General features: G+C 38.6%; 1 protein-coding gene across 3 annotated transcripts in view; it reads left to right on the plus strand.

The window, feature by feature from the left end:
- The window catches only part of LOC137389604 (uncharacterized), a 54,706-nt gene extending 38,493 nt beyond the window's left edge, over positions 1–16,213 (plus strand). For 2 of the 3 annotated variants that reach the window (XM_068075660.1, XM_068075663.1), the window contains exons 2-4: positions 4,568–4,676; positions 5,103–5,205; positions 5,395–5,886. In XM_068075660.1, the coding sequence (XP_067931761.1) occupies positions 4,568–4,676; positions 5,103–5,205; positions 5,395–5,508 (326 nt within the window). In that variant the 3' untranslated portion in view covers positions 5,509–5,886. Of the gene's footprint in view, positions 1–4,567; positions 4,677–5,102; positions 5,206–5,394; positions 5,887–15,681 lie in introns of those variants that run through there. The other variant, XM_068075662.1, reaches the window with a different exon arrangement.
- Positions 16,214–16,538: the final 325 nt, after the last annotated feature.

A 16,538-nucleotide genomic window follows, 5' to 3' on the forward strand; every position in this document is an offset into this window, starting at 1 on the left:
CGAGTTCCGATGGATATAATTGATTGTATTACGTTCGGTTAATAGAGGTGGTTGGTTAATTTTATACCATGCTATCGAATAATGTGGCATTTTCGTGTATAAACGCAAGATACTTAGTTTAAAGTCATTACAGCTCAATTAATGAAACTTAGTTGCTGCTAGAGTAGCAAGCTGCTAAGGGATATCATTGTCTTGGCTGAATATGGAGAAAATATTTTATGTATGGCTAATCCGAACCCACACACAATATCAGTGTTGAATTTGCTTTTTTATTTTATTCTAATTTTAATGTGCACTTTTGCTCTGTGGGAACTAATTCGGTTATTACTGGTTCAGGTATTAGTGAAGGTGTTAAGCTATCAAGCAATTCTGATATTTACCAGTAAATGTTACATTTTTGCTTGCTAGAAGCCGGAAAGCAAGGAGGGTTGAATTCGATGTGGGGGCTCATACAGAGTGAAGGATTGCACACGAGTTAAACAACCTTTGTCTGGTACGTGGACGGCAAAAACCTCTTCTGGTAAGAGGGTTGGGTGTTTCCGGTGCAGTCACACGGACTACTTTGTACAGGACTGTCCTGTGCGGCCACCGCCTGGACCGGCGGGAATGCTCACTGAAGATGAGGGCTCCGCGTCTTCCCATATGGGTACCATGTAAGCCAGGCTTACTAGAAGGGCTGCTTGCTAGAAGCAGCCCCCAACTGCTTGCCAGAAGCAGTTTCTGATCGGTTACCAGAACTGGCCACTAAGCTATTCGTTGAGTTGCGACCCTCAACAGCTCTCCGAGAAACCAATTTCCCCTCGCTCTGTTCAGCACAGAACCAAAGTTGGCAGTGTACGCTCTGTCATGTGTCACTCCCCATTTGTAGACTAACTCAGCCGGTCTCTCGTAGAACTTGGTTCTAAAAATCATGTCCTGGAGCGCCACCCCCAGTCTACCGCTGAGCTGCTGCGGGCGGTCCAGGTATATTTCAACTGTCTCTTCAGCATCAAGCCGGCAGCTGACGAAACGACACCATGCCCCCTGTCAAGGCATGGTGAGTGTCCCTGGCAGTCAGCTCCACCTTGACGACATCCCACTGAAAGGCCTTGCCAACCCTCATGCGTCCATGCACTCTGGCAGCAGTGCCAGAAAGCATGTACGCAATCAGTATGCATGGAGCAATCTACTCCAGCTGTCAGCCACTCATACTAGGAAAGCCATGTGGTTACCCCAACTGCACCATCACCTGTAAATGGCTGCATCTGCCGGCTCAGCCTTTCCAGTATGGGCCATCGTGTCTGATTGACCAGATTCACCAAAAAGGCAGCATCGAGCACCAAAGGCACTTGTCCAGCAACCTCAGCCGCCCATGCGCCCTCGAGTGGCTGAACCCCTCTGCCATTCTGAGATGGTTCAGCCTTCTGGCTGCTCCCAGGCTTACTCGTTGCCCTTTCCAGCTTGCCTCAGCCCACCTGAGTAGCACCACTTAACCAACAAAAGAAAACAATAAAGCCGAAATAGCTTGTAAGCAAATATACGCAGTACCAGACTGTTAGCGGTGACACTTCAAACCTCCCCTTATGTCACTCCTACTCTACCTGCGCGTTTTCCTAAAAAACACCATAGTGCCAGACTACTCTAAAAAATAATAAAACCACGAGTCACCAAGACCCAAACAGGCAAGAAAAGATAGTTGATCTGTAATATAGCCAAAACACAACGAAGATCCCAACTAGAGCTATCCGAACGGAGCCCTCTACCAGAAAACAACATGGCCAATTTTCCGCGTACTGTGGCGCATGCCCACACACTCTTACACGCTTCTCTTGAGCACCACGTGACTATTAACTCACAAGAAGTTACACCCTTACTCGAACAGTTGTCCATGTTTGCTTGCTCTGTTTTGAGGTTCAACAGTCAAACAATAGTAATGACAGTTTTTAGATATAGAGGCTCGGTGGTTAAAATAGTGAACTAGAAGATGATCAGCTGGTGATGGAGGAGGAGGCGCCATAGACAGGAAAAAATAGAGGGAGGTTCCAGAGGCAGAGGAACGCGCCTCGGTAGGCAGGCTAGTTCATAGAATGCTGTGTTCATAGCAGTTAGGCGTGCTTAAAGGCAGGGAGCCTCAACAGGTCCTTGAGAAAGAGAGATAGATACATTAGATGCCGAGTCGTTGAAACTTCTCTTTTATAAATGTCTCTGTTAGCTTATGAGAAGGTGCTTAGGCGCTCAGGTTCTGATCTTCATGTTGCAGTGGGTTAGCAATTGAGTGAACTTGTCTTAAGTACATCATGGGAGTGATGAAATGATAACCAACTCCAGTTGTCTTGGTCATGTCTGGTACAGGTCTGATATCTTTTTATGGTTTTCTAGCATGTCGTTTGATGTCTCTTTTTTCATGGGTTACTTCTACAAAAGGTTGCTAAGCTGCTTGTAGATGAGTATATGACGACCGTCTTTATTGCTGGTCCTCTAATGTATTAGGTGTCATGTTCATTGTAATATTGCGTATATCTCCGGTGTTTAGGCATTTCTCCATGATGCTATCTGCTTTTGCTAATACTTCTATACAACATTGTAATTCAACTACATAATTTACTTGCCGAGCTGTTCTGATGGTTGGCTGTCTGACCTATGTAAGCAAAATAAGTGTTTGGCAAAGTGTTGGTGATGTTTGGTTGGCGTCTCTCTTATTTTAAACAAAGTTATAATAAGGTCGGATTTCAGTAGCGAATAATTGCTAGTTTTACTCACTTCGTGTCGATAATCCACTGAATGAAATTTGGTTTTGATTTTACTAGTAAGTTCTACTTATTTCTTGCTTCAAGGTGAATGGATTTTTCATAGAGAAAAATACCTGCATGGCTCTTATGAGATCGTCTCGTTTGGTTCAGAGGTTTTAAGGTTATTAGGCCCAAGGGCTATGTTGTTCTATGGAGATACTAACAAAACTGGACACCGATAGAGAAGAGAATCTGGACAATGTTTATAATTCATTTGAGCGCCGAAACCTGGCAAAACAAGATTATTCATTCAGAAGGAATATATTAACGAGCAGGTCAAGGAATCCTTAAAGACATTCTGAGCAGTCAAGAGGAAAATCAATCAAATAGATACATTAATCAGCAAGTCAGAGAACTGCCAAAAGACATGTTCTAGATACTAATAGTTAATCATCACCTTCAACCATTACACCAATGTCGCTGTAGAATTGTGTAACCAATCATCAGGCTTTTTATGGATTTTAGTAGTAAGCTCTTGCAGCAGAGCTGGGAAAAGACGTAATTGCTATTTGATTGTCTTCTGGGTTTTTATTCATATAAAAAGGCAAGTTGTGGCACAGCAGCGACTATAAAAATGCTCTACTTTGGCATGTTTTGGTAAAGCAATGCATGTTATCACCATCGTTAAAACAGCAAAACTGCGACTAAACTGAGATAACATGTAACCCTGGTACTTAGTTTATAATCACTATTTTATTGGTTTCTACCTAGGCTTTGATTGGCTGCTCAGACTGGTGATGCCTTGATAATATAGCGGCATGACGTTGTACTACTACACCGCAGTGTATCTTTGGATTTAATGTCTGTGACACAGTTACATTACGTCTGTCGTCTGTCTCAACGAGTATTAATAGCGAATAATGCTGCTTATATAGCATTGCTGGTTTGGTGTTTATTCCGCTTACGCAGATGGTCAAAAAGCATGTCATACCTAAATTAACTGCTTGCCTTTTACTTTGCAATTGTCTAAGCTGGCACACTTCTACCAATTTTGGTAGTTGAGCACTGATATAGCTCTCTACCATTTTCATCTGTATCTGTTCAGTAAGTGTTCATCATCTGTGCTAAATGTGATTTCAAAATCTATCTATTTTCAGCATCAGTCTCCACCAAGAAACTCTCGGTCTATAATTTATAGACAGAGGTCAAGGTTGCATCAGAAATAATGCATATTGTATGTCCCTCGAGCATTGTGATGGTAAACACGCTTTGCTTACTGGTTTTATCTGTTGTGATAAAGTCACACACTTGTGTATTTCAGCACTTTTCTTGGCGACTGCTCACTAAATATTGTATCCATATTTAGACAATCATTTTAGTGTCCAATGTTTTTGTAGCAGTATTTCACCTGAAGCTACAATCCGTAATGGTAATGTAGTCTACCATTATATACCTCGCTAATGTTAATTTGATCTGTATCAGCAGGTAGTTTCTATGATGATGCAAGTTAGTTTATGCCATCCATTTTAGCTAATATCTGATGTGTTTATGTCTCTTTAGAAGCAGGCATTTAGAGGAGTAGAAGGGGTCACCAAAGATGGCTGCGAGCAATATTCTAGAGTTCCAATGGTATCCTGAAAGCATGCGTCGTAAGTGCTTTCAAAATATGCACATTCACTAGATGTAACAAAATTTATTTCCCCATTCTTTCAGACTGCTTGCTGACTCTGTCATGTGATGAAACAACCAAACATTGAAGAATATCGAAAATTGACAGCCAGGTTATTCTCCTATTTTGGCCCGACTTACTCTGTTCCTACAATCGTTTGTTATCACCGTCTATCTTATGGTTCTGTCAGGTGATCTTGTCAGGGGAGATCAGGGGAAAGAGTATGTTTTTCATTTTAAAATCAAAGAGTTGAAGAAGAAAGAGGCGCAAGGGAACTTTGAAATACAATCAACTACTCGGTATGAACCATTAGTACACTAGTTAATAGGTTTTTCGTGTTTAGTTCTGATTGTTAGTTCTCACGAGTTCGTATCAAAAACGTCGAGTGCGTCTGTGATCCTTGTCAATGCGATTACACAGTCATAGCTACCGATTAATAAGTCAGCATTGAGACTGACATCATATTAGTAATCTTCCCTTCTGGATAAGCAACTCCAAAGCAGTGTCTCCCTCTTTGCTAGATAACAGTAGCTAAAGGCTGTTTCATAGAGTAAGGTTCAACAAATGGCTCGACACTCTTGTGAGTGAATGGAGGTAACCCGCTGCTTAGTGTCGTTTGCTTTCATGAATGCAGTAGTCTTTATTACTACCCTGGAAGTTTGTGCAAAGGTCACTAACATTGCCACAATCATTGCTGATGAGAGTTTCCTTAATGGTTTATCAAGGTCCTTCACTTTCCTGGTGAATGCCGGAGACAAGCCAATGCTGAAATGCAAAGTCAGCAACTTGCCAGAAGATATCGAGACTAAAAAACTTCCAGAGACCAAGGTGAGATCTTGGTGTCGCATTGTTTCTTGTCAACGTACCTCCCTTACTCATAGCTAACTCGTCGGTCTATTGTCAATTTTTTTCATTCGATATTCCTTGTCAACATTCATATATAACCAGGATGGCCTTTGTAGCAGGTCACATTTGTGTAGGACACTCTTGCATATTCTATGTACATCTGTTCTACAGATAGATGATGGCCGCATACAGGTGTTTTTAAAAAAGACAACCGAGAACAATTGGGACAATTTGATCAGACGTAATGAGTCCTGGAAGTTCCCTCCACCTTCCGAAATACAGTAGTCAATCGCCAGCTTCTATGGATGATTTTACACAATCATTACAGAACTATATTGTCTAATCCTTCATTAAGACTACCTGGTGTTGGGAGTAATTATTTCGATTCTTGTTTTTATTTACTGGTGCTTTTTGGGTTTACAAACAAAAGCCTCGAGGTTGCGGAGCTTTGGGCTTATGCAATTTTTTTGATATTTGTTTTTAATTAAGTTTTGTATGTCAACATATGAACAAAATCTTTTTATAATTCTGTAAACTAGGTTTTTGTATCAGCTCTTTTGCTCATGCTGCCAATAGACAGTTTGTCACTCCCCGGTTAATTTGAGGGTGGGTGCCGCTTTATCTTTAATCTCTAAATGCAATCATGCTTTTTAATCTCTGCACGCAACAGCTATAATAGTAAATATATCACATGTTTATAGGATGAGATGTGAAGATGACTCCGTGTTACATCAACTCGTATTAGAAACTAGACACAATCAATTTAGTAAAAGAGAGCTTCAGCATTTATGATGCCGTTTTCTTCCTCTTTTGAGGTATGGAAAAGTTTTATCATCTGAACTACATGCTATGAAGTCTAGCCAGACTATGTATCAGGTAGCCTTGCTAAACATGGCTGTATCTAAAATGAGATTACCACAGCTATGGCAATCGACTACATCGCTCCATATGAAATTATCCTCTCACGACCTGCTACACCTAATGTATAGATGAAGTATAATATTCACATAGAGTTATCAACACCACCTTCTCCATATAACTGCATAGCTTTAATTATTTTTTCATAGGCCTTCATAGACCTTACCAAGGCTTTCGACACTGTTGACAGACAATCTCTCTACAAAGTACTTGAGAAAATCGGCTGCCCTCCCAAATTTGTGGCTATTGTGCAGCTTCTGCATGATGAGATGAACGCATCAGTTTTGGTGGATGACCAACAAACGGATCCTTTTGGAGTAAAAACTGGGGTGAAACAAGGCTGCGTGATTGCGCCAACGCTGTTTTCTATCTACTTATGTGCTGTACTGCACCTTGTGAAACAAGAACTCTCTGAAGGTATCACATTGAACTACCGAATAGGCGATCTGTTCAACCTGCAGAGACTTCGGGCTAAAACTCTAACGTCGAAACAAAGTGTTCTTGAGCTCCAATATGCTGATGACAATGCTCTCGTGGCTCATACAGAAGAACATCTTCAAGAAGTCATGACAACTTTTGAAAATGCTTACAGGGCTCTTGGACTCAAGCTGAATGCAAAGAAAACTCAAGTATTGTACCAGCCGAAACATGGAAAAAACAGTCACTCCACGCATTGTTGCCGGAGGCGAACCACTTTGCCCTGTAGATGACTTTGTATACCTAGGTAGTAATCTCTCCTCCAAGGCCGACCTAGGGAAGGAGATAGAGAGAAGACTGCAAGGAGCTAGCATAGCATACAGCAAACTGAGACAAAGAGTGTTTGAAAATCCAGTCTTGCAAGTCGACACCAAGCTAAAAGTGTACAAGGCAGTAATTGTCCCCACACTACTGTATGCCTCAGAAATGTGTGCTACTTACAGCACTGACGTCAAGGTTCTGGAGAACTATCACATGAGGAAAATGAGAGAACTACTAATGATCAAATGGTCTGACAAACGCACTAACAATAGTGTGTATCAACAAGCTAAGATGTCCAGCCTCGAAAGTATGATCGTTAAAAACAGACTTCGTTGGGCTGGACACTTGGTTAGAATGCCAAACTACAGACTACCAAAACAGATTCTGTATGTCGAACTAGAAAATGGGAAGAGGTCACAGGGGGGGGACAAAGAAAGCGCTATAAAGACTGTCTCAAAGATAGCTTGAAGCGTTGTCATATCAGATGTGAAACCTGGGAATGGAATGCCACGAGAAGAACTGGATGGAGAACTCTAACTCATAAAGGGGTGAAGATACTTAAAAATGAAAAAATGCGTCACAGAGAAGAGCTCAAAGCAGCACGAAAAGTGCGGCTTAGCTCACCTGATACTTTGATGAATGATGACTACCAATGTCCACATTGCAATCGTCAATGCAGAGCAATGATCAGACTACGGAGCCATCTTAAAACACACCAAACACATCAATAAAGCAAGCAGACATCTTACTCTAAAGAGAGGGATTGCATAGAGAGAGAGATGGTATCTTAAATACTTTGAATTTAAAATACATTGGAATGTACATTTTTGGTGTCAAGAAAACATACATATGAGTGGAATAAGATAAATGCTAAAAAATAAAACACCTAAATACAATAGATGCATAGCAATGAGACGACTAGAAAACATTCACTACATATCTAGGTTCATAAAGAAGAGTAATATGGACATGAAAAGTGAGCAGAAAACTCCAACATAGACGTGTAACTACAACTATTCCATTACTATAAGCACTTATTTTTGCATAGAGATATTTAAAAGAATATAAGTGTGTTTGCTGATGGTATGGATTTGGCAGCATTCCAACATCATATGGAGCCTGAGTTTCTATTTTCAGCATTGCCAGTTTTTGATGAAGCGCTTAATCTATGGTATTAACAAGGTATACATCATAGAACAAGCCTCCAACAACCAGCAGGGGCACACAACTACATGAATGTTCACCGAATCAAAATTAATATCAACTTGATGCCAGAACATAACTAGAATGCACCAGCGTATCTGCTATGTTTTACATCGCCCCGAGAACTGCGTGATTCAACCACAGAAGGCTGAAGTATATTACTGCTAGCGTTAGACATGGTATCACCAGCTGGGTCTGACCTAGCGACAGACCTGTTCCTACCAGCCAGGCTAGACTCGGTATCACTGTGGTTATGCCGCGGCTGCATGAATGGGGAGTAGCTGGAGTATGGAATCGAAGGAGGGTAAGCCCTGGATGCCATCAATTTCCCCGCCACGCTCCTAGGTCCAAGAGCTTAACTCACAGAATAATCTACCTTGTATCCTGGTTCTTCAGCAAACTTCTACGTGTCAGACATCAAATGTTACTTTAAGAATTCATGATAAGCAACAGCAATTTGTAAGTGTCAAGACATCTCTCAGTATCTGTCTCTCTGTCTGTTTAGTTCACAGAAATGAGTTTAAGTTGGGCAGCTAAAAAGGATAGGCGAGCAAACAAGTTATTAACAAGCTTATTCTTTGAAGGCAGTATGTTAAATGTGTAAACTGGGTTGGTAGTCATAGAAACCATCTATAATAACATAATATAACAGTTCGTAGTTGAACTACTTCATCTATATACATATATATTTCACAAAATTGATCGTATGTGTATTCGTGTCGAATCATTTTCATTGTCCAGCTATAGCTATTATTTTAGTATTGCGGCACACGTTACGATGCCCCTGATAAGAAATTTTGATCTAAGGTGTTATCATATTTGATATACCGTAACCACACGCTAATTATTTTAGCAATGCGCCCACACGTTACGATGCCCTTGTTAAAAAAATTTATATATGGGTCAAGGCCAATTTTTCTCACGTCGACATTTATGGGGAGAACTACATTCTCTCGCCGTTCGGTCAGACAAAAGCAGTACGAAATCTCTTTTTACATTTGCACCAATACCGATTGTGTAGTTGTTTTGGTAGTGTTTTGTGTAGTTCAAATAAATTAAGAGAAAAAAGTAATAGCTAAATGAAGTCTCTTTTGCTACGGTTACAATAAAAGATGATTAGGAAATGATAACATTAATACGAACTGAGAAAACGAAATAAAAATGCTGAATATGTTGAATTAATAATAACAATTCTTACATAGAAGTGTGTGTATAAAAAAGGTTACTGTTCCATCAGAAGCTATCCATCAAAACTTTTCTTATGATATGCAGTTTGAAAGTTAGAATGTTGTTATATGTTAAATACAAATCAATTTTCTAACCAAAAACTTTTTTATTACCCAGGCAGCGCATAGTACTGACACACTTGCATAATACTGACACACCTGCATAGTACTGACACACCTGCATAGTACAGACACAACTGCAGTCTTAAAACACCTGCACATATCTTTCTCCCCAGCACATGCAGCCCTATAGCAACATGAATAAAGAAATACTTACGTGCATGAAGAGGTTTATGAACCAGTTAAGAGAGTATTGGTACATGGGATCTATATTGCCGAGGTCAGATATTGTGAAGAAAAGAATGCTACCATGTTTAGCCACTGGCTTGTACACAGACCGCGTGTCATCAATCTCTTTCTCTGTGCGCGATGTAATTTCTTGCTTGCGAGAAATCTCCTCAGATAAAACTTTGGATGAGGACAGAATATCGATGGCCGCTTCATCTTCCAGTATATTCCTCTAATCAACAGGCAAGTTTCGTGAGACACTTTATTTTTGTACCAAGTTGCAGAATATATCCTGGTCGAACTTCTATTCCTGCACTTGGTCTTTCTAAGTAACTCACAGCTAACAGTCTGCATGAATCAGTTTGTACTCTATTCATACACACTAGTAACTTTCCTTGACCAAATAGTCAACTTTTTGCTTCAAGGAGGGCGTATGATATAGAAAGAACAACCAACAGTCAAGGAGGGGTGTATGATATAGAAAGAACAACCAACAGTCAAAGAGGGGCGTATGATATAGAAAGAACAACCAACAGTCAAGGAGGGGCGTATGATATAGAAAGAACAACCAACAGTCAAGGAGGGGCGTATGATATAGAGAGAACAACCATTAGTATATGATCAATCATCCAATGTTCATCAAACATGCTCAACTCATAAATAACTAGGGTATGCGTAACAAATTTAATACAAATTATTACCAATCTGCTAAATCAATTATTTTATTTCAAGGAAGTTCTGTGTAACCCCTGAAAGCGCAGCAGTATTCAAACAAACAATGAAGGATTATATACCATGAATATTTTAATGAATGCAGCCAACATTAATTTTTAAACAGCACAACTGTGTTTTATGAAATTGAGATATTTATTTTCTTTCATATATAGTAAAATTAAGCGCTCGTAGTAGTTTTTAAAAAGGTAGAAAACAACATTTGGATTACTGTGCTGATCGTTTAGTTTTGGCTATAATTAGTTTTATGAAGGTGAGTTTTACTTAAAATGTATCTTTATACTGAGTGGATGTCTGTGAATAAATCACATCCATTCACTCGCTTTCTTAACAATTCTTTTCTTCATCATAAACAAAACAAATTTACCGTTTACAACCGGCTAGCTTATTTCCTGAATATAACCTTTGTTATAAAATCCGCAATAACAGTGTAATTGTCATTACAAAATTTCTACATGAACCATAATAAACTTTAAACCAGTTCTAGAATAATTATGTAAGATTATTATGAATGACCTTTTTATAAGGTTTATTACATAAATATGTTTGGGTGCCATAAGATAGATTTTATGCATTTGGAAGATGTAATTATTCTGCTATGGACTTTAATAAAATGATGCTTTACTAAAGATGAATTTACACAAAAAATTACTATATTTTATCAGAAAGCATCGGCATTTTTTATCATTGACGATTGTTTTTGATGTTTGAGGTGATCTGACTACCAGGACGTTTCAAGATTAAAATCGACGATATCTGATCGCAGTTAACACGCAATGAATGCACTAGTTGCTATTGTTGCTATAGTTGAGATCGGCTATTACATTCAAGTTGCAGCGTTTCATATCGCTATTTTGCCGGTCTCTTTGCAAGTAAAGACGTCATAATCACATTTTCGATTGATCTGAGCATTTTAACTCTGACCAAGTTTTGTCAATTTTACACTTGAACTATCCTGGCAGTCAGATCACCTCAAACATCACAAACAATCACCAATGATAGGAAAATACAATGTACCAACACTTTCCAATAAAATCTACTGAATTTCACATAAGTTCATCTTCAAGCCATAAGTGCTGAAATCTTTAGTGGATGTTTAGCAAAGTTGTAGTAACCTACCCTCTGGCAACAAGAGAACTAAACATAGCAAACCAACCTGGGAGGCAAAGAGAACCTCCAAAATCTTATCTTCAATTTCTTTGAGATTGCGTTTGTTGGTAGCGCCTTCTAAAATCAGTTCATTTTTCTTTTCCCCCAACATGATAACATTGATACAAACTGAGAAAACGAAATAAAAATGCTGAATATGTTGAATTAATAATAACAATTCTTACATAGAAGTGTGTATAAAAAAGGTTACTGTTCCATCAGAAGCTATCCATCAAAACTTTTCTTATGATATGCAGTTTGAAAGTTAGAATGTTGTTATATGTTAAATACAAATCAATTTTCTAACCAAAAACTTTTTTATTACCCAGGCAGCGCCGGGTAGCACAGCTAGCTTTTACACATCTGTAACATACAAACATCAAACTATTTATAATAACTGCTGTCCACAGTTTTTAATGATCCAAATATAGACTATCGACAGACTCTACCTGACTCTGTACTAAAGAAGATACTTTAATAGATAGATAGCTATTAACTTCACTATCCCCAGTCATTGCTGTTCAAAGTAAATTATACCATGAGACAAAATAATAAATAACAGTAAAGTAAAATAATGGATAATATAGCAAAAAGCTCTCTTTTACATAATGTTGTTCCATAATGTGGATTGGTAAGTGTTGGTATCTGGTATAAGGTGTAGAGGATATTCTAGGGAAGTAGGATTGTAGTGGATGGTCAGGCAGATTGGAGGTGGGATCTGAGTGCTTTAGACAGCAAATATCTGATACTACAGGTTCATCAGCATTAAGAGTATATAGTAATCCATATCATAATAACTATATACTTGTATACTTCCTTATGAGGAGATTTTCTATAGCTAGAAATTGGCAAAATAATTCATTTTTAATTCCCGAAAATCAATACTTATCTGTGTTCAAATGCGTGTTATTAGAAGTGTACATCCTTTGTATAAGTGTATGAGACAACACCAGTTGAATCCTTCAGAGATGTGTTTCACAACTGAAGGCAATTGACACGAACGGAAGTTGTTTACCACGTAAAATAAATGAATATCTACAGACATGCCAAAAACAAGAAACTCTATGAATCGAGGATTTGTTGACAAACTATTCTTTTCTTTCAGGAAAACTCAGCAACATTTGAGGAGATAATAGACTAAACTATTGAACAGGTTATGAAAGTTTTTTAACGTTTTAATTGGAAATGTGATCAACTAGCCTGTCAGAGGAACCATGCGCGGAGAGACACTTTGCTGGTTGGAGAGCAACACTAGACTTGGGCGTCGAGGGTGGGTTACCCTGATTTGGTGCCCCTTCTTTATCTCTTCCACTCTTTGGAATGTTCATGTAGGACACACCCTCATCTTGGGTCTCTAATTCGCTTACGCAGATGGTCAAAAAGCATGTCATACATAAACAAAGCGCTAACCTTTTGGTTTGCAGCTGTCTAAGCTGTCACACTTCTAAAAATTTAGTAGCTGAGCACTGGTATAGTCCCAGTTATCTGTTGAGTCAAATAGTCACCAAGAAGTACCTACTACCTACTACTGCGCATCTACCCGTTCACTACCTCTTCATTATCTGTGTTAAACTCGATTTGATCATCTGTCTATTTTTAGCACCAGCCTCTACCTACTGCTTTTCATAATTTATAGACAGAGGTCAAGGTTGCATCAGAAATTATGTATATGGTGTGTCGCTATAGTATTATGATTGTAAACAAGCTCAGCTTACTGGTTCTTATCTATTAAGATAAAATCATAAACTTCCTTGCTTGTGCTTTATCACTTTCCTGTTGTTTGTTGAAGACTTTGTTAATTAAACACACTAGTAACCATATTTAGGTCATCTGCTACCATCATGTGACCAGCTATGAGGCTAAAAGGCTACACTCCCTAATCTTGTTCCTTTTATCCACACCTTTACCGGTGTTAAGCGCTTAGTATAAGTATCAGCGTTGGGCCTCTAGCAGTCCAGGTAGGTGGAAAGGTTTGTCTATGAGTAGTTAACAGCTCTGTACTTTTTCTTAGTAAACTTGCTTTTCAATAGACTGACAGAAGCCAGTCGTTTCACATGATAAACATTGAGACAAGCTGACTGAGGTATGTCTGACCTTTAAGGCTGACCTCTCTTCGTTTCCTTTTTGCTCATTAATGACAGCTTCGCAAAAGATCTATTATTCGATTATGTTTTACTAAAAAATCTATATATAGTGTTGCACTTGGCATGATCAAACCATTAGATCAACGATTTCACTTGACTCCTTAATAAGCCTCTATTTGCGCAATCTTGTAAAATGTTTATGGAATACCTACTCCTTGATTATTTCTGTATAGGATTGTGGTAGCTCTTTATAGAAATAATATTTGAATAAAGACACCTAGCTTCACACACATGCGCAAGCAGTGTCAAGGGAAGACATTTTCTTTCAACATTGGCTCTTGACCTTATAATGACATCTGAGAGTATTATTTAAACCTAAACTTAAAATGATTTGGGTTCAACTTTGGAAAAATTATACTTCAATAAAAACATTGTACAGGGTAACAGGACCTGAGGCTTGATTTAGTTTGGGGATTTTTCTATACGCCTACAGTTCACTCGGAATGTAAAAAGCGTTTATGAAAGTTACCTCTTGAATAGTCCAGTGGTATTGCGGTCGAGTTCTGACACCATATTGTCTCAATTTACAAGTCATGTAGGATAATTTATGATAACTTACAAAGAAGTACAGCTATATCTATGAGCTTAAGTGAACTTCTGTAGTTGTTCTCCTTGCTGTTAGGAACAGGATGATTCTACTAGAAGAACAATATCTGGTATGATCAGAATCTGAAAATTATGTTTTAACTTTTGTGTTGTTTCTTGGAAAGTAAGTAGTAGAAATATAATTTTAGTGTCTAATGTTTTTGTAACAGTATTTCATCTAAAGCTAGAATCCCTTATTATACTGTAGCCTACCATTATGTACCTCGCTAATGTTTATTTGATCTGTATTAGCAGGTACTTTCTACGCCCATATAAGTTAGTTTGTACCATCCATTTTAGCTAATATCTGATGTGTTTATATCTCTTTAGAAACAGGCATCTAGAGGAGTAGAAGGGGTCACCAAAGATGGCTGCGAGCAATATTCTAGAGTTCCAATGGTATCCTGACAGCATGCGTTGTAAGTGCTGTCAAAATATACACATTCACTAGATGACTTCAATTATGTCAAAATCTTTTTGCTTTTTCTATTCTTTTTAGACTGTTTCCTGAATTTTTCATGAGATGAAACAACCAAACAATTAATAATAGCAAAAATTGACAGCCAGGTTATTCTCCTATTTTGGCCCGACACTCTGTTCCTACAATCGTTTCTTCTCACCGTCTATCTTATGGTTCAGTCAGGTGATGTTGTCAGGGAAGATCAGAAGAAAGAGTATGTTTTTCAATTTAAACTCGAAAAGTTGAAAAAGAAGGAAGTGGAAGAGGACTTTGAAATACAATCAACTACTCGGTATGAACCATTAGTACACTAGTTAGTAAGTTGTTCGTGTTTGGTTCTGATTGTTAGTTCTCACGAGTTCATACCGAAAACGCCGAGTGTTTTGCTGTGCATTTACTTGTCAATGCGATTTCACGGTCATAGCTACCGATTAATAAGTCAGCATTGAGACTGACATCATATTAGTAATCTTCCCTTCTGGATAAGCAACTCCAAGGCAGTGTCTCCCTCTTTGCTAGATAACAGTAGCTAGAGGCTGTTTCATAGAGTAAGGTTCAACTAATGGCTCGACACTCTTGTGATTAAATGGAGGTAACCCGCTGCTTAGTGTCGTTTGTTTTCATGAATGCAGTAGTCTTTATTACTACCTTGGGAGTTTGTGCAGAGGTCACTAACATTGCCACAATCATTGCTGATGAGAGTTTCCTTAATGGTTTATCAAGGTCCTTCACTTTCCTGGTGAATGCCGGAGACAAGCCAATGCTGAAATGCAAAGTCAGCAACTTGCCAGAAGATATCGAGACTAAAAAACTTCCAGTGACCAAGGTGAGATCTTTGTGTCGCATTGTTTCTTGTCAACGTACCTCCCTTACTCATAGCTAACTCGTCGGTCTATTGTCAAATTTTTTCATCCGATATGCCTTGTCAACATTCATATATAACCAGGATGGCCTTTGTAGCAGGTCACATTTGTGTAGAACACTCTTGCATATTCTATGTACATCTGTTCTACAGATAGATGATGGCCGCATACAGGTGTTTTTAAAAAAGACAACCAAGAACAATTGGGACAATTTGATCAGCCGTGATGAGTCCTGGGAGTTCCTTCCACTTCCCGAAATACATTAGTCAACCGCCAGCTTCTATGGATCATTTTACACAATCATTACAGAACTCTATTGTCTAATCCTTCATTAAGACTACCTGGTGTTGGGAGTAATTATTTCGATTCTTGTTTTTATTTACTGGTGCTTTTTGGGTTTACAAACAAAACCCTCGAGGTTGCGGAGCTTTGGGCTTACGCAATGTTTTTGATATTTGTTTTTAATTAAGTTTTGTATGTCAACATATGAACAAAATCTTTTTATAATTCTGTAAACTAGGTTTTTGTATCAGCTCTTTTGCTCATGCTGCCAATAGACAGTTTGTCACTCCCCGGTTAATTTGAGGGTGGGTGCCGCTTTATCTTTAATCTCTAAATGCAATCATGCTTTTTAATCTCTGCACGCAACAGCTATAATAGTAAATATATCACATGTTTATAGGATGAGATGTGAAGATGACTCCGTGTTACATCAACTCGTATTAGAAACTAGACACAATCAATTTAGTAAAAGAGAGCTTCAGCATTTATGATGCCGTTTTCTTCCTCTTTTGAGGTATGAAAAAGTTTTATCATCTGAACTACCTGCTATGAAGTCTAGCCAGACTATGTATCAGGTAGCCTTGCTAAACATGGCTGTATCTAAAATGAGATTACCACAGCTATGGCAATCGACTACATCGCTCCATATGAAATTATCCTCTCACAACCTGCTACACCTAATGTATAGATGAAGTATAATAGTCACATAGAGTTATCAACACCACCT

The sequence above is a fragment of the Watersipora subatra genome, chromosome 3, assembly GCF_963576615.1.
Source record: "Watersipora subatra chromosome 3, tzWatSuba1.1, whole genome shotgun sequence".
Lineage (NCBI taxonomy): Eukaryota > Metazoa > Bryozoa > Gymnolaemata > Cheilostomatida > Watersiporidae > Watersipora > Watersipora subatra.